Below are 20,125 nucleotides of genomic sequence, written 5' to 3' on the forward strand. Positions count from 1 at the left end.
TATTTATAGTGTTGAACTCTAAAGTACCTCCTGACATTTGCTGTTACATATTCTGAATACATTCCCCACAAATTGATTATACTATTTGCCTAATCTATGAAGATTAATTAGTCTTCAAAGTACTTTTGAAAAATATTACAATATTATTAATTCAAAAGGAAACAGTTATATTGCATAAATCTGTATCATAGTATGAAATCTTACTCTTATGTAGAGAAGAGTCTAAGTAAATTGTTTCAGAATTAAAGAGTAATTCTAGATGTATAAGGTACTTAATAAAACACTTTACTTATAGAATTTTAACATTGGATTTTCGTTAACATTACCTTTGCAGATGGAGGAAAAACAATATTAATGTTACTATTAATCTTAGGCAAAAGCCATTTCTTTGCAAGTCTTAATGTCCAGCTTAAACCAAAATTCCATGATAAATTAGATTACATTAGATAGGGCACATGGCTACTTAGCAATTGGTGGACATGGAAATGCTTTCTGGTTTCAGAGACTTAATATTTCAATAAGAGACAGAAATAAAAAAACCAAGAAGCATTTCCATATCCACTGATTGCTAAGTAGCCATGGGCTTTATCTAATGTAATCTAATGTAATATATATACGTATGTGTATATATATGTAATATGTATATATACATGTATATATACATAAAATATATATACATACACACACACACACACACATATATATATATATACACACACACACACACACACACACATATATACTTTGGAGATGGAGTTTTGCTCTCCACCTAGGCTGCAGTGCAATGGTGTGCTCTCAGCTCACTGCAATCTTCACTTCCCAGGTTCAAGCGATTCTTCTGCCTAAGCCTCCTGAGTAGCTGGGATTACAGACACCACCATCATGCTCGGCTAATTTTTGTATTTTTAGTAGAGATGGGGTTTCAAGGCTGGTCTTGAACTCCTGACCTCAGGTGATCCACCTGCCTTGGCCTCTCAGAGTGCTGGATAGGCGTGAGCCACCGCATCTAGCTCAAATATATTTAATACATGGCATTTTTTAATGTATTAAATCTCAGATATATTTAATACAAGGTGTTTTTTTATGTCTCACATACCCAAATGTAAAGGATGATACAATTGAGCGTGCTATTTTCTTAATCTTGCTGCTGCAAAGAGAAGTAAAAATAAAAATAATCAGATTTCTTCTAACATATAAATTTAACCAAAAAACAAAGGCCTTTTGTCTTTTTTTTTTTTTCCTTTTTGTGGAGAACGGAATCTCGCTATATTGCCCAGGCAGGTCTCGAACTCCTGGGCTCAAGCTATTCTCCCGCCTCTGCCTCCCTAAGAGCTGGGCTTACAGGCGTTAGCCACAGTGCCCAGCACAAAGACCTTTATAAATACAATTTAAAAAGAAAATTATTCAAAAGTTATGTAACAAAATGCTTTTTAAATTATTATTATACTTTCAGTTCTGGGGTACATGTGTACAACACGCAGGTTAACAAACCTTGTAGGTATACATGCGCCACAGTGGTTTGCTGCACCCATCCACCTGTCATCTACATTAGGTGTTTCTCTTAATGCTATCCCTCCCCTTGCCCCGCATCCGCTGACATGCACTGCTGTGTGATGTTCCCCTCCCTGTGTCCATATGTTCTCATCATTCAACTCCTACTTATGAGTGAGAACATGTGGTGTTTGGTTTTCTGTTCTTGTGTTAGTTTGCTGAGAATGATGGTTTCCAGCTGCATAGCATTCTATGGAGTATATTTGCCACATTTTCTTTATCCAGTCTATCATTGGTGGGCATTTGTGTTGGTTCCAAGTCTTTGCTATTGTGAATGGTGCTGCAATAAACATACATGTGCATGTGTCTTGATAGCAGAATGATTTATAATCCTTTGGGTATATACCCAGTAATGGAATTGCTGGGTCAAATGGGATTTCTATTTCTAGATCCTTGAGGAATTGCCGCACTGTCTTCCACAATGGTTGAACTAATTTATACCCCCACCAACAGTGTAAAAGTGTTCCTATTTCTCCACATCCTCTCCACCATCTGTTGTTTCCTGACTTTTTGATGACTGCCATTCTAACTGGCATGAGTTGGTATCTCATTGTGGTTTTGATTTGCATTTCTCTAATGACCAGTGATGATGAGCATTTTTCATATGCTTGTTGGCTGCATGTCTTCTTTTGAGAAGTGTCTGTTCATATCCTTTGCCCACTTTTTGATGGGGTTGATTTTTTCTTGTAAATTTGTTTAAGTTCTTTGTAGATTCTGGATATTAGCCCTTTGTCCGATGGGTAGATTGCAAAAATTTTTTCCCATTCTTTTGGCTGCCTGTTTACTCTGATGATAGTTTCTTTTGCTGTGCAGAAGCTCTTTAGTTCAATTAGATCCCATTTGTCTATTTTGGCTTTTGTTGCCATTGCTTTGGTGTTTTAGTTGTGAAGTTCTTGCCCATGCCTATATCCTGAATGGTGCTGCCTAGGTTTTCTTTGAGGGTTTTTATGATGTTAGTTCTTATGTTGACATCTTTAATCCATCTGGAGTTAATTTTTGAATAAGGTATAAGGAAGGGATCCAGATTCCCCTGCCTCATCCTCCTGAGTAGCTGGGACTACAGCCGCGCACCACCACATCTGGCTAATTTTTTTTTTTTATTTTTAGTAAAGATGGGGCTTCACCATGTTGGCCAGGATGGTCTTGATCTCCTGACTTTGTGATCTGCCCACCCCAGCCTCCCAAAGTGCTGGGATTACAGGCATGAGCCACTGCACCCAGCCTAAGCCCTGTTTAACTAAATATAAGAGATCCATCAATGGCTTCCTCCTTTCAAACTTCAAAGTGACTTACTCATATGCAGCAACATCAGCACCTTCTTCATCTTCAAACCTGGAAAGTTGTTCTGACATACTTTAGCCACCAGAAAAATGCAAAAATATATTATTAGATATTTGCTACACAAAACAGTGATGAAGAATTAATTTGAGTAACAAGAATCTGAATCTAAGGATATGGTAAACATAACTTAGCTCACTGGAAGACCTAACATTTAAGAAAGAAAACTATAATATGTATACAGATAGAGAATATATAAATAATGTGTATAGACATATCTCAAAGACTTTATGGGTTTCATTCCAGACCACTGCAATAAAGCAAAAACTGCATTAAGTGACTCATGCGAATGTTTTGGCTCCCCTATACATATGAAAGTCATATTTATACTACACTGTAGTCTGTTAAGGGTGTAATGGCATTATATCTTAAAAAAATACATATATACCTTAATTTAAAACTACTTTATTGCTTTAAAAAATGCTAGTGATCACCTGAGCCTTTAGTGAGTCATAATCTTTTCGCTGGTGGAGGGTGCTGCTTCCATGTTGATGGCTGCTGACTGATCAGAGTGGTGGTTGCCAATGGTTGGGGTGCCTGAGGCAACTCCTAGTAGTATTTACTTTATATATCTGGGTGTTCTGGTGTTGAGTGCATACAAATTTACAATTATATACATATTACAATTGTATTTCTTACTAAATTGAACCCTTTATTATTACATAATAATCTTGTTTATCACTTTTTATGGTTTTTAACTTGAAGTCTGTTTTGTCTGATGTAAGTATAGCTATTTCTGTTCACTTTTGGCTTCTGTTTGCATGGATATCTTTTTCCATCCCTTCATTATCACTCTATGTGTTTCTTTACAAGTAAGGTGAGTTTGTTTTAGATGAAACACAGTTGGGTCTTATTTTTTAATCCACTCAGCAAGTCTATATTTTTCATGGGGTATTTAATCTATTAACATTCAAAGTTACTATTGGTTGGTGAGGAGTTACTTCCAACATTTTACTATTTTCTGGTTGTTTTGTATATGTTTTGTTCTTTTCTTCCTCTCTGTTTACCTTTGAAGTTGGGTAGTTTTCTGCCCTGACAAGGTTTCATCCCTTTCTCTTTCTCCTTCATGTATTGACTTTAACAGTGACTTTTAAAGTTTTACATGTTTTTATGACGGTTTTACTATTTTACAAAATCTTTATCTTTTTCACAATTTGACTATACTGTTTGGGTTGAATATATTTTGGGTTCTTTGATCTTCCTGGAACTAGATGTCTAGCTCTCTCTCCAGAGTTACAAAGTTTTATGCTATCATTTTATTAAATATGTTTTTCTCACATTTTTTTCTTCAGTTTTCCTTCTGGAATGCCTATAATATTTGTTAAATTAATGATATCCCATAAATCCTGTAGGCTTTTTTCACTCTTTTTTGTCTGCTTGTGTTATTTCAAAGACTTGTCTTCAAGTTCAGAAATCGTTTCTTCTGCTTGTTTTTGTCTGTAAAGCCAATGATTGTATTTTTCATTTCATCCATTAGCTGTTTAGCTCTTAGGATTTCTGTCTGGCTCTTTTTGTGATATCTGTATCTTTACTGAATTTCTCATTCAAATCATGTTTTCCTGATTTCACTGACTTGTCTATCTGTATTAACCTTATACCTCACTGAGTTTCCTTAAGATTATTCTTTTGAATTCTTTTTATGGCATTTTATATGTTTAAGATTGGGGTATATTACTGGATAAATAATTATTACTTTCCGACTGCCATGCACTCCTGATTCCTTTTGGCTCCCAGTCCAAAATGGCAAGTCTCAAGCATCAGCTGATTCATAATCTTCTAAGGGAAGAACAGATCCCCCAGAACAAGATTACAGTTGTTGAGGTTGGTGCTGTTGGAATGTCCTGTGCCATCAGTATCTTTTTTTTTTTTTGAGACGGAGTTTCGCTCTTGTTACCCAGGCTGGAGTGCAATGGCGCAGTCTAGGCTCACCACAACCTCCGCCTCCTGGGTTCAGGCAATTCTCTTGCCTCAGCCTCCTGAGTAGCTGGGATTACAGGCACGCACCACCATGCCCAGCTAATTTTTTGTATTTTTAGTAGAGACGGGGTTTCACCATGTTGACCAGGGTGGTCTTGATCTCTTGACCTCGTGATCAACCCACCTTGGCCTCCCAAAGTGCTGGGATTACAGGCATGAGCCACCGTGCCCGGCCTCCATGAGTATCTTAATGAAGGACTTGGCAGACAAACTTGCTCTTGTTGGTGTCATGGAAGACAAATTGAAGGAAGAGATGATAGATCTCCAACATGACAGCCTTTTCCTTAGAACACCAAAGATTGTCTCTGGGAAAGACTATAATGTAACTGCAAACTCTAAGCTGGTTATTATCATGGCTGGGACACATCAACAAGAGGGAGAAAGCCATCTTAATTTGGTCCAGTGTAACGTGAACATCTTTAATTTCATCATTCCTAACGTTGTAAAATACAGCTCAAACTGCAAGTTGCTTATTGTTTCAAATCCAGTGAATATCTTGACCTAGGTGGCTTGGAAGATAAGTGTCTTTCCCAAAAACCATATTATTGGAAGTGGTTGCAATCTAGATTCAGCCCAGAGTTCACCCATTAAGCTGTCATGGGTGGGTCCTCAGGGAACATGGAGATTCCAGTGTGCCTATATGGAGTGCAGTGAATGTTGCTGGTATCTCCTGAAGACTCTATATCCAGATTTAGGGACACACACAGATAAGGAACAGTGGAAAGCAGTTCACAAGCAGATGGTTCAAAGTGCTTACAAGGTGATCAAACTTAAAGATTACACATCTGGGGCCACTATACTCTCTGTGGCAATTTGGCAGAGAGTATAATGAAGAATCTTAGGCAGATGCACCCAATTTCCACCATGATTAGGAGTCTGTATGGAATAAAGTATGATGTGTTCCTTAGTGTTCCTTGCATTTTGGGACAGAATGGAATCTCACACCTTGTGAAGGTGACTCTGACTCCTGAGGAAGAGGCCCGTTTGAAGAAGAGTGCCAATACACTTTGGGAGATCCAAAAAGAGCTGCAATTTTAAAGTCTTCTGATGTCATACCATTTTACTGTCAAGGCTACAACAGGATTTTAGCTGGAGGTTGTGCGTGTTGTCCTTTTTATCTGATCTGTGATGAAAGCAATCATATTTTATGATGGACTGGGAAAAACATCAATTCCTGAAGTTAAAAATAGGAATGGTTTGTAAAATCCTACAGCTACATCCTGAAGCTGGATGGTACTAATCTTGTGTAGTCCTAAACTGGTTATCTCTGAGGCACCATTGACAATGCTGCATATGCTGCAGTTGCCCCTTGAGCCAGATGGATGTTTACTGTGTGTTATATAACTTCCTGGCTCCTTCACTGAACATACCTAGTCCAATATTTTTTCCCAGTCAGTCACATCCTAGGATCTAGTGTATAAATCCAGTATTGCATGTCTTCTGCATAATTGTTCCAAAGGATCTTGTTTTGTGAACTATATGTATCAGTAGTGTACATTACCATATAATGTAAAAAGATCTACATATAAACAATGCAACCAACTATCCAAGTGCTACACCAACTAAACCCCCCAATAAACCTTGAAGAGTGAAAAAAAATTTGCTATTTCCAATTGAGGGTGACATGTTTTCTTGCATTTTCATGATTGATATGTTTCTATGTTGATTTCTACACATCTGGTGAAAAAGTCACCTTTTCCAATGTTACGGAGGTTTACTTATATGAATTTATTTGTATGAATGGGTCTTGGGTGTCAGTTCATTGGGGTATATTGACCTTGGCTCTACATGGATGCAGTAAGTGTAGTCTCCATGTAGCTTATTCAGCTGTGGTCCACACTAGTAACACCTGCAAGTTTCTCAGTGGCCTAAGACAAGGAAGTTGGTGGTGATGGTGGTACAGATTTGCCAGGTGGGCTCACTGGGCTGTTTCTCAGGGTAGGGGTGTCTGCAGGCATAGAGTGGGTCAGAAAACTTGGTCAGCTTCATGGGGCTGGCCATGGTACTGTTACTCTGGCTAGAAGCATGGGAATACAGTTGCTCAACCAGGCCATGCCTGCCAGATGTAGCCTGCAGGGTAGTTTCTCAGGCCCAGGATGCAGGCATACGGCTGTTTGCCTGGCTTGGAAATCTGCACTCCAGGAGTGGCCTGACGGGCTGTTTCCCATGCCTGGTATGTGGGTACACAGCTGCTCATCTGGCCCGGAGCCAGTCTGCTAGGGGAAACTCATGGGCCAAATATATAGCTGCATGGCTGCTAAGCTGGACTGCAGGTATCTTTGCCAGGGCTGGCCAAGAAGGTGTGTTCCTCAGGCCTGGGTTACAGTCAAATGACTTCTCAGCCATCCTGGGTGTGTGTCTGCTGGCGGTAGTCCACAGGGCTCTTCTAGTTCAGGATGTAGGCACACTGCTGCTCAGCTGGTGCCTGCTAAAGGAAACCCAGGGGACTGCTTCTATGACCCAGGATCTGGGCATAAGGCTGCTTGGCTGGCCTAGGGGCAGGCCTTTTGGGAGTAGCCCATGGGTCTCCTTCTCAAGTCCAGAACATGGGCATTCATGGCCGATTGGCTGGTCTGGAGGTGCCTCTGCTGGGAATGGATACAGGACTGTTTCTCAAGCTCATGCAACAGGGCTTTCAGTCTACAGGGCTGTTCCTCAAGCTGGGACATAGGTATGAGACTGCTTATTTGGCCTGAGGGTATGCTGGGACATAGGTGTGTGACCGCTTAGTTGATCTGAGGGTAAGCTGGCCAGAGTAAGCTCCCAGGGTTGTTTCTTGGCCCTGAGACTTGGGCACACACAGGTGCGAGGCCCACTCAGTGGTGTGCCTGCTGGGGGCAGCCAGTGGGACTGTTTCTCAAGCACTTAAGGCAGAGGGCTGCTGGGCAGGCCAGGAGCATGTCTGTGGTGGATGGAGCCTGCAGGGCTGTCTCTCAGGTCCTGAGCACGGGTTCACAGTCACTCTGTTGGCCTTGGGGTGTATCAGCTGCTCAGAGGCTGAGGGGCCTCTCTCATTTGGGAGAGGGTATGTAGTGCTTTGGCTGGCTCAAGCGTGGGACCGCAGACTACTCCTGTTTTGACGTGTGTTGGTGGGGTTGATTTTCCTGCTCTGCAGGACTTGAGCTACAGCCAATCCTGGGACCAACCTCCACACAGCCGGGGTTGTGGCTTTAACCCACCCATGTCGGCTTGGTGTACTGAAGATAAAGCTCCAGTGCTGGAGAGGTGCTGTGGCTGCTGGTCCCCAGAGGAGGACACATTCAAGAGATGACTCTGGTCTCTAAGCTGTGCTGCTAGAGCTTAGATCCCTACGGATGGGACGTCTTCACCTTGTACTGCTAGTCCAAGACATGCAGCTGTGTAAATTCTTGGCATACTCCAAATCAGCCTCAGGGTTTGCAAAGACTGTGAGATTCTCCTGTTGTAAAGACTTTGTGTTTGTGATGGCAATGGGGCTGGTGGGGATCTTCTGCTTACCTTTACCCTGCAATGAGAAGTCCCTCCTGTCTCTGGGTCAATTCAATCCAGGTGAGGGAGAAGGGGCTGCAGAGGCTGAGTGCTTCCATGCTGTGGGGACTTCCAGTAACCACAGGTGTGTCTCCACTCCTTTGCTGCACTCCAGGACTATCCGTCTGATACTCTAATCAGATCTTAGATGTGTATTTGTTGCCTAGGTTCATTCTTGAAGGGGAGATGAGCACCAGGCATCTCTAGTCACCCATCTTGCTTGATTGAGCATAATTCGTAAGGACCCTAGAATTTTCAGAATAGTCAATGACCATTGGCTTCAACCTAAAGTCACCAGCTTCATTAGACCCTAACAAGAAAATCGGCCTATGCTTTGAAGCTTTGAAACCATGCATTGACTTCTCCTCTCTAAATATAAAAGTCCTAGATGGCATCTTCTTCCAATAAAAGGTTATCTGGTCTACATTGAAAATCTGTTGTTTGGTGTGGCCAGCTTCATCAGTTATCTCAGCTAGATCTTCTGGATAACCTGCTGCTGCTTCTGCATCAGCACTTGCTGTTTCACCTTCCACTTTTACGTTATGGAGATGGCTTCTTTCCTTAAACCTCATGAACCAACCTGTTAGCTTCAAGCTTTCCTTCTGCGCTCCCTGACCTCTCTCAGCCATCACTGAATTGAACAGAGTAAGGGCCTTGTCCTGGATTAGGCTTTGGCTTAAGGGAATCCTGTGGCTGATGTGATCTCCTATCCAGACCACTAAACCATTCTCCGTATTAGCAATCAGACGGTTTGGCTTTCTCATCATTTGTATGTTCACTGGAGTAGCAGTCTTAATTTTCTTCAATAAGTTTTTTGGCTTGTTTTGTTTTGTTTTTGTTTTACATTCACAACTTGGCTGACTGCTGTAAGAAGTCTAGCCTTCCTCACAATCATTTCTAGCTTTTGGTTTAAAATGAGAGACATGTGACTCTTCCTTTCACTAGGACACTTAGAGACCATCACAGGCTTATTAAATGGCCTGCTTTCAGTACTGCTGTGCCTCAGGGAATAGGGAGGCCCAAGGAGAGGGAGGGAGTGGGAGAATGGCTAGTCCGTGCAGCAGTCAGAACAGGCATAGCATTGATTAGGTTTGTTATCTTAAGATGGGCATGGTTCGTGTTGGCCCAGAACAATTACAACAGTAACATCGAAGATCACTGATCACAGATCACCAACACAGACAGGATAACAGTAAAAAAGTCTGAAATATTGCAAGAATTACCAAAATGTGACACAGAGACACAAAGTCAGCACATGCTGTTAGAAAAATAAAAGCAGGAGACTTGCTCAATGCAGGGTTGCTACAAACCTTCAGTTTATAAAAAAGTAATATCTGAAGGGCATTAAGTAAAGCATAATAAAATAAGATATACCTGTATACACACATCTGTATATATACATAAACTATATGTGTATATATACACATATATGTGCTAAAGGATATACACATGTGTTTATATATACATGCTCATATATATGTTAAAGGATATATATATAATTACTGATGTTATTAATTTGGGTCAGTGCTAAAGAATATATCTATATACTTATATATAGATATGCATATATATGTATATAAATATGTGTATATATACATACATATTTATATATTATATATACTAAATATATATAGCTAAAGGGTATATCTGTGTATATATATATATACACATATATATATGTGTATATATATGTGTGTGGGGATAGATACATCCTTTAGAACTGACAGAAATTAATAACGTCAGTAGTTATCAATGACGCCACTATAGAAAGGTGAGTTATTGGCTCAAGCCTATAATCCCAGCACTTTGGGAGGCCGAGGCGGGTGGATGACGAGGTCAAGAGATCGAGACCATCCTGGTCAACATGGTGAAACCCCGTCTCTACTAAAAATACAAAAAATTAGCTGGGCATGGTGGCGCGTGCCTGTAATCCCAGCTACTCCTCAGGAGGCTGAGGCAGGAGAATTGCCTGAACCCAGGAGGCGGAAGTTGTGGTGAGCCGAGATCGTGCCATTGCACTCCAGCCTGGGTAACATGAGTGAAACTCCGTCTCAAAAAAAAAAAAAAAAAAAAGAAAGGTGAGTTATATCAAAGATATATCAAAGTAGTGAAAGACTACTGAGGTCATTTTATCCAGGCCAATGCTAAGGATTAAAAATGTACATGTCAGATCAAGTGACTTCAGAGACATACTTTTCTGGTTGAAGTTATGTACAATTGCTCTACATTTATAAACTGGTTGAACTCTGAAAATGTATATGTCCATTGTTTGGAATCTAATATTAACATATCATTTTTCCTAGAAGAAAACCTTATATTATGTAAAGACACTCTTGGGCCTTAACAAACAGCCTAATTAATCAAAATTTAAGCGCGGTTCTTTATTATTTCATTTGTGAGTGAATTTTACCAATCTTAATATATCCCTCTCCTCTTTCTCTCCATATGTTGAAATCTCACCTGTCGTCGATGACCCTACCACAGATTACTCTTTTTAATTCAATGGCGTAATAGCTATGGGATTAAAAATGAGCATAGCAAGACTCCACATGTCATCCTAGACTTAATTTTCTGATACAAATTAGCAATACTCTACAATTTATAATCTAGTTATCCTAAAAAATTGACATTATTTATTTGAAACCTGGTATTTAATTTTTCTCTAGAAATGAGGTTTTAGATGTTTGTAATGAAATTCTTTGGCCTATAAAAAAAACTTAATGAATCAAGTTTATGTACATTTCTTTACTCCTAAACCTACCTAATCTCCAAGTTACCATTTCTGGCAAAATTTATACAAATTCAACTTCAGTTTATAAATACCCACCCACCTTGCTTGCCCTTGTAATTTTCTGCCTTCTCACATTCAAATACCACCAATAACTCTTCACCAATCATGGATGTCTTTTCTGCCCCTCAGATAGGGTTAAGTAACTACAGACCTAAGGCAGGGGCTCCATCCCATCTTATGGTGGGTTTGCCTTTGGGGCAGTAACCTCATGTGGTAACAGAGGGAGAGACCAGAGGTCTATTAGCTTTGTTCTTTTCTGTTGAGAGGTCCTTAGCTCCCTGCCCACTGTTACCTCCTCCTTGCTACAAATAGGACTGTCGCCTCTCTTGGCTCACTCTAGTAGGGTGTCTTACAATACACACATTCTCATATTTTCCTAAGTTTTTTGGGTGCTGCTAAATAAGAGTGACCAATGGAATAGGAACAAGAAGCATTCCTCCTAAGAACTGTTCCTCTTTTATCCAACTAGATCGAAGAAAGCTAGAAAGGTAACTGTAGATACTACAGTAATAAGACTTTAGAAAACAGTGTCTAAGACTCTATATTGTTATGGATGCTCCATAACAATGCAGGAGACACGAACTTACCAAATCTGAATGTATGTATGCTTTTGTGTGTGTCTGCCTATGTGTGTATTACATATGTGTGTTTACATTTAGCTTTTTATTTACTTAAATCTCATATTTTATTGAAGGTCCCTTCATGAGTTACTGTTATTTCACTGAAAGCAGGGCTGATGGAATAAAAAGGTACATAGACATATAATGAATTTCTCTTCTTTGACACTATTAGCAAATACACTTTTTTTGCACCAAAAGGAGTAGGTTTTCTGTAAATATTAAATACATACATACATATATATATATATATATATATATATAAAATAAGTGAGGATATGTAAATCCTACCATATAATCCAGTAGGTAAAGTCAACAATTATCAAAGACTCATTTATCAATGGCTAATTAATCAGAGAATAAACTACATATATATAAATTAAACCTAGGTACATATTAGAAATACATTTTAATTTACCCATGTATCCAATGTCCTATACAATAAAATTTTTTAAAAAATTTATTTGCTGGCTTAAAATATCAATTCTACATATAAAACTCACATACTACTACTTAACAAGCAACAACCAGAATTCTCACCTTGATGTTTCCTTAATCAGCCACTGATTAAACACAATCCTTTTATAACTTCTGTAAAATCTCATTCATTTTGCAAATTTTCTTGAGCATATCAGGTTTTCCATTTACTTATACCTTTACGATTTATTTCCAGGAGAGGTTTTCACATGACTGGGAAAACCCTCCATGACCTCCTTCCTTTCACTGATCGTGTTGGTCTTTCCCGCCCATCAGAAACAGTGAAAAGCACCTGCACGCCTAAGGAAGAGCGGCATCCAATGAGGTGGTGGGTTTGGGTTGAGTCTGGGCACCAACTCATATGTGGACAGAGTTCTCAAGGCCGTGGGACAAGTCCATGTTCCATTAGCTCCATTCTTTTCTGCCCAGGGCTTCACTGCTCCTTGTGGGCTGCTATCTCCTCCATGTTGCAAATAGGATTCTCTCCTCCCTTGGAACTCTCTGGTAGGGTCTCAAACTCAGGAAACCTGAGTCCCTTAAAAAACTGTGTATCTTAAAAAAACTACTGCCTCAAAGGCAAACCCACCATCAGATGGGATGGAGCCCCTGCCTTAGGTCTGTAGTTACTCAACCCTATCTGAGGGGCAGGAAAGACATCCATGATTGGTGAAGAGTTATTGGCGGTATTTGAACGTGAGAAGGCAGAAAATTACAAGGGCAAGCAAGGTGGGTATTTACAAACTGAAGTTGAATTTATATAAATTTTTCCAGGAAAAATGTATATATTTGTCACTTTTACTAGGAACTAAGGGTGACGAATATACCAACAGGAAGAAGCAACTCCATCAAAAAAGGATGCAAAGTTACCTACAAACGCTACAATGAAACGAATTGGAAACCCTGTTCAAAAACACTCTGTATAGCCATGCAGGCTCCAGAGAGTAAATTCCACAAATGTCCATCTGTCTCCTTGCTTTATGGTTCCTTTGTGTGTTGGGTTGTTTGTGTACGTGTGTTGAGAGAAGTATGGATGGATGGGTAAGACGGATGGATGGATACATTTGTTTATGTGCCTGTGTGTATGCATATATAGTTCTATGCACACTTAATGCACACGTGTCTTTATCTATTTATAACTCACCTTTTCCTGGTACCTGGATGCTCCTGGGTTGCTCCTGCCAATTTACTTGTGTGTGGACTAGAGGATGATAAGAGAATACAGTCAGACAGGGGACACAATTTTAAATTTACATTTTTTTCTTTTTTTGAAAAATTAGCTTTTATTACTCTAGACAGAAACTGATTAATTTCTGAGTATTCACATGCGTACAACTATTGGAAGCTGGAATGACTTTTTTTTTTATTAGAAATGAGGATTTATATGATGGCAATCAACATCTTAGACTGGAAAAAATAGTAATACTTCCAGACTTAACCAAACCTCTTTATTATGACCTCACTCCCAATGTGTGACAGTCTTGATGGTGGCAGTTATTTCAAAGTCAACTCCAGTTTGTAGGTAGTCAGCCCTCTTATTCCATTGAATGTCCTGCTTCAAAGGCCCTTACTTTCACCTACCATGGTAGTCTCTCTTGCCCCACAGAAAGGGTCAAGTAACTAGAGGTCTGACACAGGGGCAAAATCTAATATGACGATGATTTGTGGTTTGGTGCACCAGCCTTCATGATGGCAGAGTTCTGGGGATTGGAGAACACCTCCAAGGCTCTTAGCTCTGATCCTTTCTGCTTAGGGCTTCATAGTGCCCTGACTACTTCTACCTCCTCTTTCTCCAAATAGGATTCTCTCCTCCCTTGGACAAATCTGATATGCCTGCTATTAACTAAGGGTGACAACAGAGTAACAGACGGAGGCCTTTCTCTATAGCCTGTTCCTCTTTTATCCAAAAACAACTGTAAAAATGTGTAAGTTTTCCTAAAGCTTCTACAGTGAGAAGGTTAAGAAACTGTATCTAAGATACTCTATATTGCCATGGATACTCCTGGGTGTAGATCCCACAAATCTCAATCTCTTTCTCTGTCGTTGTTTTGTTTGAGTGCATGTTTGTGTGTGCATCTTTTATAACTCACATTTCATCAGTGACTGTATCTGTGATGGCTCCATCCAGGTCGTGTGGATCAGGCCTAAAGAACAAATATGGTCAGCGCCAGACACCATGCGGAATTCTAAACGTTTTGTGTCAAATAGCTACAATTACTCTATGAGTTACTCCCTGGTTACACTTTAAACATTCACGTGGCTGTATATCACTAATTGAACCTGGTATGGCATTTTTAATTAGAAATGAGGTTTTGTATGCCAACAGTAAATATTTCAGGCTATGAACTTAGCAATGCATCCAGATTAAGTGACTGTATCTTCACTTCAATGTGTAACAGCATTTTTAGAGGGCATTTCATTATAGTTCAACTTTAGTTTGTAAGTCCTCTTTCTTATAATCCCATCTAAATTCCTCATTTTCAATCACCTCCAATCACATCTCACTTTTCACCAATCCTAGTTGTCTTTCCTGCCCAAGAGTTAGGGCCAAGTAGCTCCAGGCCTCAAGCAAGGACTCCACCCAATATGATGATGGATATTGGCTCAGAGAGTTAGCCTCACATAGTGGCAGAGTTCTGGAGGGTGAAAAATACTTCCAAGGTTATTAGCTATGTATGGGTTTCGTTTTTTTCTTTTTTCTTTTTTTTTTTTTTTTCACCAGGGGTGTCTCTGCTAATTGTCCACTGTTATCTCCTCCTCATTCTAAGAAGGATTCGCTTCTCCCTTGGTCCACACTACTAGTACAGTCTCATTCCCACAGAAATGAAAGGTGACGAACACTAACATAAAAAGCCTCCCTCTGTGAGTTCTTTGCCATTTTCCTATCTCCATCCAAAAGACAAAAGAATATTCCCTAGAGAATCTCGTACAGAGAGGACTCTAGAAATAGTTTCAAGGGAACTCCCTGTTTCCGTGGATGCCTGTGACAATGAATAGCCCAAATCTCAATTGTCTGCAGACACTGTATGTATGAATGCATATATGTGTGTGTGTTCATATATGCATCCATACATGTATTGATAATTGTATTCCTTTATATCACATGTTGCATTGGCCAGCTGACCAGAAGACACTCTTAAAATTGACACACAGGGCAGTGCTGAGGAATTTAAAACATATATAGTAAGACAACAAGTAACTTAGATTAACGTTTTAGTTCAAAATAGTTCCAATTACATTTCAACATGTAAACTGCTTGATCCTTACAGAGTTCATGTGCGTATTTGGTTAACTGGAATCTGCCATGCCATTTTTCTCTACATATGATAATTTATACTATTGTAGCACACATTTCACACCTATCCAAGACTCACTGACTCAACTACAATTTTTTTTATCACTGCAGCTGACCAATGTGTGGCAGCCTTTTGAGGTTGAATTTCTTTTAAATTCAGCTCCACTGTGCAAGTGGTCAGCCTGCTAACCCCATCTGAAGACCACTTCCTGGATGCCTCCATCACCTCCTTTCTTTCTCCCATCATGCTAGTCTGTCCTGTCCATGAGACACAGGCAAGTAGCTATGGGCCTAAGGAAGGGCGGCATCCAGTGAGATGGTGGGTTTGGGGTTGGATCTGGACACCAACCTCATAGGTGGACAGAGCTATGACGGGTGAAGGACAAGTGCATGTTCCATTAGCTCCATTCTTTTTTGCCCAGGGCTTCCCTTCTCTTTGTTGGCCACTATCTCCTCCATGTTACAAATAGGATTCTCTCCTGCCCTGGGCCAATCTGGTAGGGTTTCAAACTCAGGAAATCTGAGTCCCATAAAAAACTACTTACTAGGAACTAAGGGTGACAAACACACTAAGAAGAAGCGAAGGAGGATCCAAGATGGCCGTTTAGGAACAGCTCAGGATTGCAGCTCCCAGTGAAAGCGCAGAGGGTGTGTGGACGCCACGTTTTTATAGCCCACAGACTAGGAAATTCCCAGGTGGAGGAGCTCCACAGGTCACCAGCATGGCTGTTTCGGCCAGCGCGGCTGTGCCGGCCGGTGTCACTGCTTTTCCCCGCACGGCTGCTTTGTCGGCGCCCCGGAGCCGCGGTTCTCCATACAAAATACACCAGTCCAGGTGCGCTTTTGGCTGGCGATTGGAGCCACGGGAAGTCGCCCATTCGTCTGTTTAAAAAGGGGACTGAGCAGAGAACCAGGACAGTAGATTCCAGGGCAAAAAAAAAAAAAAAAAAAGCTCCACAAACCTCAGTGCCGCTGTTTAAGCCAGCACAGTGAGTGGCTGCAGGGGAAAACAAACAGACCCTTGGGCCTCTTCAACAGGCGACTGGAACACAAACTTTAAAAAGGCTCTGAGGCAGGGAGCCAGGCGATCAGGCTCAGCTGGTCCCACCCCCACAAAAGAACAGCACCCAGAAACTCTGGATTGAGACTTTCACAGCAAGCGCAGCTGAACCCGGAGGGTCCAGCTCTGTGGGGGAGGGGCGTCCGCCGTTACCGAGGCATCCCGCCGTTGCCAAGGCAGCCCGCCATTGCTGAGGCAGCCTGCTGTTCCCAAGGCAGCCCACCACTGCAGAGAGACTACGCCTCAACAGAGGCAGGCCACCATCACCAAGGCAGTTCTAACTACACCCATATAAACAGGACTGCAGGGAAGTTCACTCGGCAGCTGGGCGGAGCCCACAGCAGCTCAGCAAAGCCTCTACAGGCAGACAGTGACTAGGCTGCCTCCTGTCTGGGCAGGGCAGCTCTGAAGGAAAAAAAAAAAAAAAAAAAAGAGAAGGCAGCAGCATAACTGAAACTCGTAAAGTCCCAGGGATTTAGCCCTGGGACAGAGCACCTGGGAACAAAAAGCAGTTTATGAGTTCTGCTGCAGCAGACCTAAACGTACCTGCCCAGCAACTCTGAATGAACAACAGAGCTCACAGCACACCATTTGAGCTCCTATAAAGAAGAGACCGTCTCCTCAAGCAGCTCCCTGACCCCTATATATCCAAAGAGCCACCTCATAAAGGAGAGATCAGATTGACACTAGGCGGGTATCCATCTGGGACAAAGATAGCAGAAGAAGAAAACTGGTAACAACCCTTACTGTTCAGCAGCTGCTGCAGGTGAACTCCAGGCAAGCAGGGCCTGGAGTGAACCTTGGCAGACCTAGAGCAGAGGGGCCAGACTGTCAGAAGGAAAACCAAGAAACAGAAATAACCTCATCATCAACAAACAGAACGTCAATCTGAAAGATTTGAGACCCAATCTGAAAGCCAGCAACTACAAAGTTGACAGGTGGATAAATCCTTAAAGATGGGAAGAAACCAGCACAAAAAGGATGAAAACACCCGAAACCAGAATACCTTTCCTCCTACAAGGGATCACAACTCCTCACCAGCAAGGGAACAAGGTTGGATGGAGAACGAGTGTGATGAAATGACAGAATCAGACTTCAGAAGGTGGGTAGTAAGAAACTTCTGTGAACTTAAAGAACATGTTCTAACCAAATGCAAAGAAACTAAGAACCTTGAAAAAAGATTTGATGAAATGCTAATGAGAATGGACAAAATAGAAAGGAATATAAGTGAATTGATGGAGCTGAAAAACGCAACACGAGAACTTCGCGAAGCATGCACAAGTATCGACAGCCGAATTGACCAAGCAGAAGAAAGGATATCAGAGGTGGAAGATCAACTCAATGAAATAAAATGGGAAGGCAAGACTGGAGAAAAAAGGGTAAAAAGGAATGAACAAAATCTCCAAGAAATGTGGGACTACGTGAAAAGACCTAATCTATGTTTGATAGGTGTACCTGAATGCGACGAAGAGAATGAATCCAAGCTGGAAAATACTCTTCAGGATATTATCCAAGAAAACTTCCCCAACCTAGCAAGGCAGGCAAACATTCAAGTCCAGGAAATACAGAGAACACCACAAAGATATTTGTCAAGAAGAGCAACCCCAAGGCACATAATTGTCAGGTTCACCAGGGTTGAAATGAAGGAGAAAATACTAAGGGCAGCCAGAGAGAAAGGTCGGGTTACCCACAAAGGGAAGCCCATCAGACTCACAGCAGATCTCTCAGCAGAAACCCTACAAGCCAGAAGAGAGTGGGGGCCAATATTCAACATCCTTAAAGAAAAGAACTTTCAACCCAGAATCTCCTATCCAACCAAACTAAGCTTCATAAGTGAAGGAAAAATAAAATCCTTTGCGAACATGCAAGTACTCAGGGAATTCGTCACCACCAGCCCAGCTTTACAAGAGCTCCTGAAAGAGTCTCTACACATATAAAGGAATAACAAGTACCAGCCACTCCAAAAACATGCCAAAAGGTAAAGAGAATCAACGCAATGATGAATCTGCATCAACTAAAGGGCAAAACACCCAGCTAGCACCAAAATGGCAGTATCAAATTCGCACATAAGAATATTAACCCTAAATGTAAATGGACTAAATGCCCCAATCAAAAGACACAGACTGGCAAATTGGATAAAAAGCCAAAACCCATTGGTGTGCTGTATCCAGGAAACCCATCTCACATGCAAGGATACACAAAGGCTTAAAATAAAGGGATGGAGGAAGATTTACCAAGCAAATGGAGAGCAAAAAAAAAGCAGGAGTTGCAATTCTCATCTCTGATAAATTAGACTTTAAAGCAACAAAGATCAAAAGAGACAAAGAAGGATATTACATAATGGTAAAAGGATCAATGCAACAAGAAGAGCTAACGATCCTAAATATATACGCAAATATATACCAAAACAGGAGCACCCAGATACATAAGGCAAGTTCTTAATGACTTACAAAGAGACTTAGACTCCCACACAATAATAGTGGGAGACTTTAACACCCCATTGTCAACATTAGACAGATCAACCAGACAGAAAATTAACAAGGATATCCAGGACTTGAACTCAGACCTGTACCAAGCAAACCTAATAGACATTTACAGAACTCTCCACCCCAAATCCACAGAATATACATTCTTCTCAGCACCACATCACACCTACTCTAAAATTGACCACATAATTGGGAGCAAATCACTCCTCAGCAAATGCAAAAGAACGGAAATCATAACAAACAGTCTCTCAGGCCACAGTGCAATCAAGTTAGAACTCAGAATTCAAAAACTAACCCAGAACCGCACAGCTTCATGGAAACTGAACAACTTCCTCTTGAATGTTGACTGGATAAACAATGAAATGAAGACAGAAATAAAGATGTTCTTTGAAACCAACGAGAATGAAGACACAACATACCAGAAACTCTGGGACACATTTAAAGCAGTCTCTAGAGGAAAATATATAGCAATAAGTGCCCACATGAGAAGCAAGGGGAGATCAAAAATTGACACCCTATCGTCAAAACTGAAAGAGCTAGAGGAGCAAGATAAAAAAACCTCAAAGTCTAACAGAAGACAAGAAATAGCTAAGATCAGAGCAGAACTGAAGGAGATAGAGACACAAAAAACCCTTCAAAAAATCAATAAATCCAGGAGCTGGTTTTTTGAAAAGATCAACAAAATAGACAGACCACTAGCCAGATTAATAAAAAAGAAAAGAGAGAATAGCCAAATTGATGCAATAAAAAACGATAAAGGGGATATCACCACAGATTCCACAGAAATTCAAACCATCATCAGAGATTATTACAAACAACTCTATGCACACAAACTAATAAACCTGGAAGAAATGGATAAATTCCTGGACACTTACCTCCTCCCAAGCCTAAACCAGGAAGAAGCCGAAACCCTGAACAGACCCATAACAAGGTCTGAAGTTGAGGTAGCAATTAAGAGCTTACCACCCAAAAAAAGCCCAGGTCCAGAGGTTCACAGCCGAATTCTACCAGACATACAAAGAGGAGCTG

General features: G+C 40.8%; 1 protein-coding gene and 1 pseudogene across 2 annotated transcripts in view; one reads left to right on the forward strand and one right to left on the reverse strand.

The window, feature by feature from the left end:
- LOC116562216 (phosphatidylinositol 3,4,5-trisphosphate 3-phosphatase TPTE2-like) overlaps positions 1–20,125 on the reverse strand; it is a 75,775-nt gene that overhangs the window by 45,695 nt on the left and 9,955 nt on the right. Inside the window, 4 exon segments of the mRNA XM_032294348.1 lie at positions 1,097–1,147; positions 2,845–2,904; positions 13,400–13,456; positions 14,346–14,399. Of these exon segments, the coding sequence (XP_032150239.1) occupies positions 1,097–1,147; positions 2,845–2,904; positions 13,400–13,456; positions 14,346–14,399 (222 nt within the window).
- Positions 4,603–6,465, forward strand: LOC116562358 (annotated as a pseudogene). The gene is made up of 2 exons (XR_004273890.1): positions 4,603–4,740; positions 5,048–6,465. The product of XR_004273890.1 is annotated as an L-lactate dehydrogenase A chain-like (transcript).

This window comes from Sapajus apella, unplaced genomic scaffold (genome assembly GCF_009761245.1).
Source record: "Sapajus apella isolate SASKATOON/1434 unplaced genomic scaffold, GSC_monkey_1.0 scaffold32, whole genome shotgun sequence".
Lineage (NCBI taxonomy): Eukaryota > Metazoa > Chordata > Mammalia > Primates > Cebidae > Sapajus > Sapajus apella.